The sequence below is a fragment of the Gracilinanus agilis genome, chromosome 3, assembly GCF_016433145.1.
Source record: "Gracilinanus agilis isolate LMUSP501 chromosome 3, AgileGrace, whole genome shotgun sequence".
NCBI classification, from domain to species: domain Eukaryota; kingdom Metazoa; phylum Chordata; class Mammalia; order Didelphimorphia; family Didelphidae; genus Gracilinanus; species Gracilinanus agilis.
The window spans coordinates 16,961,472-16,967,041 of record NC_058132.1 but is presented as its reverse complement, the minus strand read 5'-3'; the positions used below and the strand labels follow the sequence as shown (position 1 = coordinate 16,967,041).

The following is a 5,570-nucleotide window of genomic DNA, read 5'->3' as shown; positions in this document are numbered from 1 at the left end:
AGAGGAGGAGGAGGGAAAGAGAGAGAGAGAAGAGAGAGGAGAGGACGGGGGGCAGAGAGAGAGATAGAGAGAGAGAGAGAGAAGTGAGGAGAGAGAGAGAGGAAGGAGAGAGAGAGGGGAGACAGATATTTATGTATGTGACTGACATCCCTCTGCCAGGCCATGGGTTCCTCTAGAATGTGAACACCCTAAGCACAGAGAGGCCATGACTTATTTACCTCAGTTTCCCGTATGGGACCCTGAGCTCAGTGGGAGCTCAGTAAATGTTTGCTGAAGGAACCGGGGGCCAATAACTGGATCAGCGAGGGGGGGAGGCATCTCTTCCTTCCCCTCCCCCCCTCAGGCTTCACTCATGAGGTCACCCTAGTGGGCATTGTTGGCCCGGACCACCGCTGGTGTTACCCGGCCGGGCGGAGCCAGCCAATCAGCCGCTAGCCCCTGTTATAATGGCCCCTAGCAACGGGGTCTGAGCCCAGGCAAACGGGGAGAGACCCCGTGGGCGGGGAGAGTCTGAGGGGTGTGGGAAATTCCTCTGTGAATGTGAGTTGATTTGGGGGTGACGGTACCCAATGTGGGTGAGATCGGGGCAACCCAGAGGGAAGAAGGGAAGAGAGGCCCCGGGGACCCAGAATCTAGGTCTAATTCCCCTGGCTGCCCTTCGGACCTCTGTGGTCTTCAGCTGGGCCCCCCAGAACCAGCCCCAGGGTGGAGGGGGAGGGGGGAGCCCAGGGTTGAGGTAGGAGGGGCTAGACCCCAATTCTCCAAGGCATCCAGTGGACCCCGGAACCTTGAAAGGAGAGGAGGGGGCCGCTCGGGGCAAGAGGAAGGAGCCCGATTCTCTGGCTCGCCATGATGGATCCCCAGGGCCTGCCACCTGGTTCCCCAAGATAAGAGAGCTTGGTCGGGGTTGGGGGCAAAGGTGACCTGGCCCCTCTCGGCCCTGTGCCAGGTGTCTCAGATACCCCAGACCCTCCAGGGAAGGGAGGGGAGGAGCACTCCGGAGGCCGGGCCGGGGCTGAGTGGATTTCCCCCAGTCTCTTCTACAGATGCCAGCTGCTGCTCAAATACCCCAGAGCCTCCCCAAAGAGGAGGAGGAACCCCAGTGTGGGAGGCCTTAAGCCCGATGCCCTCTTTTCTCCTCTGGGCTTGTAGCCAGATATCCTAGACCTTCCATGGAGAAGGAGGCCATGGAGAAGGGAGGCTTTGGGTGTGGGAAGAAGGGGCTCCTCTAAGGTGGCCACCCGAATCCCCCAGAGCTCTGCATGGAAGGCTAGACCCCAGGTGTGGGCACTCAGGGCAGCTGGTCTCATGGGCACTGTGGACTGGTAGTCCAACATTCGGAACTTGTCGTGGGGAAGCGGGGGCCGGGCAGGGGTGGGGAGTGCCGGGCCCGATCCCCCAGTCTCAGCCCCCCGCCTAGGGAGGAAAGGATCTCGGGTGGGGGGGTGGGCAGGGATGGTGTGATTCTACTGACTGCCCTATGGACGCTGTAGTTTGCTGCTTGGACATCTTGGACCTTCCATGGAACAGAAGAAGGGAAGAGAGATCCTGGGTGTTGGGAAGGTGGGGTTGGGGTTCTATTCCTTACTTTCCATGTAGATGATAATCATACTTGCAAAAGCCAAAGCACCATCCAGGGGGCTGAGGGGAGGAAGGCTCGAGTGTGTCTGTTGGGGGTGGGCGGGGGAGGAACCCCAGCTTCCCCGTAGACTCTCCCAGGGTCTGCCACTCGTGGACCCTATGCGAAGGAGGGAGAGACGAGTCAGCTTTCTCCAGTCCTCCCCCTTCTGCTGTTTATCTGAGGCGCCCCCCATCCCTCCCCCTCGCTGGGACCCCAGGATAGGACAGAATGAGAGGGGACCCAGAAAGAGAGCAAGAGTTTGGGATGGGGCGACCCAATGGGTAGAGAACCGGCCCTCCTCTTGGTGGCAACAGAGGACGCCACTGGGAACCAGGACCGTAGCTTCAGAGACCCCTGGGACCAGAAGAGACCTCAATGGTGGTCCTCTAGTGCGACCCCAGAATTTTACAGAGGAAGTCACTGAGGCCTAGAGACAGGAAGCGAGACCTGACTCGCCCGGGTTGTCCGAAGCCTGGATCGGGGCTCCATGCCTTCCACCAAGGCCACGGCCGGGGGGGCCACGTTGGCTCAAGACAAACAAAGGTCCCCTGTGAGATGTGAGAGGCTGTATGGGGGAGAGGAAGTGGCGGACCAAATCCATCCTGACGGTCCTTCTTCCATTCCGAAACTCTGCTGCTTCTAGGCCACCCCTGGGCGAGCGAGTCACTCGCCGGCTCTGGGCCTTGGTTTGCCAACGAGTGAAATATGGGGGTGACTCCTTGAATGAGATCAGAATGTGCAGATGTAAGGAGCGATCCCCCCGCTGTGTTAATAAGAGATAGACTGAGGCGTGGGGATGGGCTGCAGAGAAGGCAAAATGGAGGAGGCAGCCGGGAGGCAGACAGCGTCAGAGCTGCAAGATCTTTAAGGACGAGAGTCCAATCTCATTTGACAAATGGGGAAACCGAGGCCCGGAGAGGTGCAGGATCCTTGCCCAAAGGGTTGGGTGGCACGTGAGTCAGGGACCCCCGAATCCACAAGAGCTCTTGACTCCCGCTCTGGGGCTTCTGAGGCACCATCTTCCATAGCCTAGAGCAGCGGTTCCCCAACTTTTTTGGCCTCCCGCCCCCTTTTCCAGAAAAAAATATTCCTCAGCCCCCTGGAAATTAAATTAAAAAAAAATTTAATAGCAACGAATAGGAAAGATAAACGCCCCCGTGGCCATCGCCGCCCCCCTGGATGGCTGCAGCGCCCACTTGGGGAACCACTGGCCTAGAGGAACGGGGTGGCGGGAGGAGCTTGCTGGGGCCTTCCCCACTAACCGTCTCGTGCCTCTGTCTCTCTGTCTGCTCCCCGTCCCCTCTCTCTGTCTCTGGCTTGGTCTTAGGGCCTAGGAGGTGTGAGCGGCCGGCCCCCTACCCCAAGGAGCACACGCATCGAGACTCCCCCACTCCCCCCCACTCTCCCCAGGGGCGCAATGGCGTCCAAGTCACATGCCCCACCGTCCGAGGAGGAGAGCACCATCCTCATGGCTAAAGAAGAGCTCGAGGCTCTTCGGGCAGCCTTCGAGCTGGGGGATATCCCCAAGGCTGCCTCCCGCCTCCGGGAGCTGCTGGGCAACGCAGAGAGTAGCCGCCTCGAGGTGGGAGTGACCGGCGAGTCCGGGGCCGGAAAGTCTTCTCTGATCAACGCCCTTCGAGGGATCGGGGCAGAGGACCCCGGTGCGGCCCGGACGGGCGTCATCGAGACCACGACCCAGCCCACCCCGTACCCCCACCCGCAGCTGCCGGAGCTCATGCTGTGGGACCTGCCCGGGGCCGGCTCTCCCGGCTGTCCAGCCGACAAGTACCTGAAGCAAGTAGACTTTGCTCGTTACAATTTCTTCCTCCTGGTCTCACCCCGTCGCTGTGGGGCCGTGGAGACCCGACTGGCGAGCGAGATCCTCCGTCAGGGCAAGAAATTCTACTTTATCCGCACCAAAGTGGACGAGGACCTGGCGGCGTCTCGCACCCAGCGCCCATCGGGTTACAGCGAGAACGCCGTCCTCCAGGAGATCCGGGACCACTGCGCGGAGCGCCTCCGGGCCGCCGGCGTCCAGGACCCCCGGATCTTCCTCGTGTCCAATCTCTCGCCGGCCCGCTACGACTTCCCGCTGCTGGTGGCCACGTGGGAGCGGGAGCTCCCGGCCCATCGCCGCCACGCCGGCCTCCTGTCCCTGCCAGACATCTCGCTGCAGGCCCTGCAGAAGAAGAAAGACGCCCTCCAAGAGCAGGTGCTGAAGACGGCCTTGGTGTCCGGGGTCATCCAGGCCTTACCCGTGCCGGGCTTGGCAGCCGCCTACGACGACGCCCTCCTGATCCGCTCCCTGCGGGGCTACCACCGCAGCTTCGGCCTGGACGACGACTCCCTGGCCAGGCTGGCCGAGCAGGTGGGCAAGCAGGCCGGCGACCTGCGCTCCGTGATCCGCTCGCCCCTGGCCACCGAGGTCTCGCCAGAGGCGGTGCTGCGTATGTACGCTCAGTCATCGGACGGGGCCATGCGTGTGGCCCGGGCCTTCGAGAAGGGCATCCCCGTGTTCGGGACACTCGTGGCCGGCGGCATCTCCTTCGGGACCGTCTACACCATGCTCCAGGGCTGCCTGAACGAGATGGCCGAGGACGCCCAGCGTGTCCGCATCAAGGCCCTGGAAGAGGAGGTGGCCGCCCCCGACGCCCGCCTCGACGTCGCTTCTAGCGGGCCTGGGTTGGAGAAGAGGGGGGCAGGCGAGGGCGGCGGGGAGGACGCTCCACTCTCAGCCCGCCGGAAGCTTGGACTGCTGCTCAAGTACATTCTGGAGAGCTGGAAGAAACGGGACGTGGTCGAAGAGAAATAAAGACGCCCACTTCTCCCCCAAAGAAAGAAAACCCCCCCTCCTGAGCACTCCATCCCAACATCCCCCATTCCAATTCCCATACCCCCGTCCCCGATCCCTACCAAAAAAAAAGTCCATGTGAAGAAACCAACGGGTTGGGAGACTCGCACTGCTTCTAGACCGGCCTGCCGGGGGCGAGGGCTGGGGGCGGGGGGCCGGCTCCCCCTTCTTCAGCCCACAGGCGTGTCGTCCTCGGGGAAGGGGGCGCCGGGCACAGAGGCTTCCTGGTGGGGTGCTGCAAGCATCCACGAGAGGGGAGAAGAGACTAGGACGAGGGAGCCGTGTAGACAGTGTCCGTCCCCCGCCCATCTCCTCTTCCCATTTTGGACCCTAAAGGGTCCTTCGATGGCAGTCCCCTGGCTCCACGCCAGGACTCTGCCCCCCTTACCCGAAGATGCCCCCACCCCCACCCCTAGGAGCCAACCAATCAGCATCCAGATCTCATTACAATGGGCCCTAGCAACAGTCTGGCCCGGCAGCCAACAGAGGAGGCAGAGGGGCCAGGGCCAAAGGAAAGCCCTGCTAAATGTGAGTTAGCCTGGCGGGTGGGGAGGCAGGGCCGCCCCATCTCGTGGAAGATAAGGGGACGTGAGCTTCTGCCCCTAAAAATGCCAACGAAACCACCCGAACCGACTCACCTTCCATTCTCCCAAAGGACATCTCTGGGAGGGGAAAAGATGTTTGGGGGGGGGGAAGGGAGTGTAGAAGATGAGTTTCAGCCCCTAAAAATGGCTCCTAAACCCAACTCATCCCTACCTGCTTTCATGTTCTGTCTTCCCAAAGGCCACTCTGTTGGAGAAGGGAAGGTTTTTTGGGGAAGTGGATGAGATGAGATTCAGCCTCTAAAAATGGCTCCTCAACCCAACCCAACCCAACCCAACCCAACCCAACCCAACCCAACCCAACCCATCCCATCCCATCCCATCCCAACCCAACCCATCCCATCCCTACCCTCTTTCATGTTCTGTCTTCCCAAAGGCCACTCTCTTGGAGAAGGGAAGGTTTTTGGGGGAAGTGGATGAGATGAGATTTAGCCTCTAAAAATGGCTCCTCATCCCAACCCAACCCAACCCAACCCAACCCAACCTAATCCTACCC

General features: G+C 61.1%; 1 protein-coding gene across 1 annotated transcript; it reads left to right on the top strand.

The window, feature by feature from the left end:
* Positions 1–3,038: 3,038 nt before the first annotated feature.
* Positions 3,039–4,433, top strand: LOC123240798 (interferon-inducible GTPase 5-like). Its single transcript, XM_044668514.1, has one exon. It carries the CDS (start codon positions 3,039–3,041, stop codon positions 4,431–4,433), a length of 1,395 nt encoding a protein of 464 aa, XP_044524449.1.
* The last annotated feature ends 1,137 nt before the right edge of the window (positions 4,434–5,570 follow it).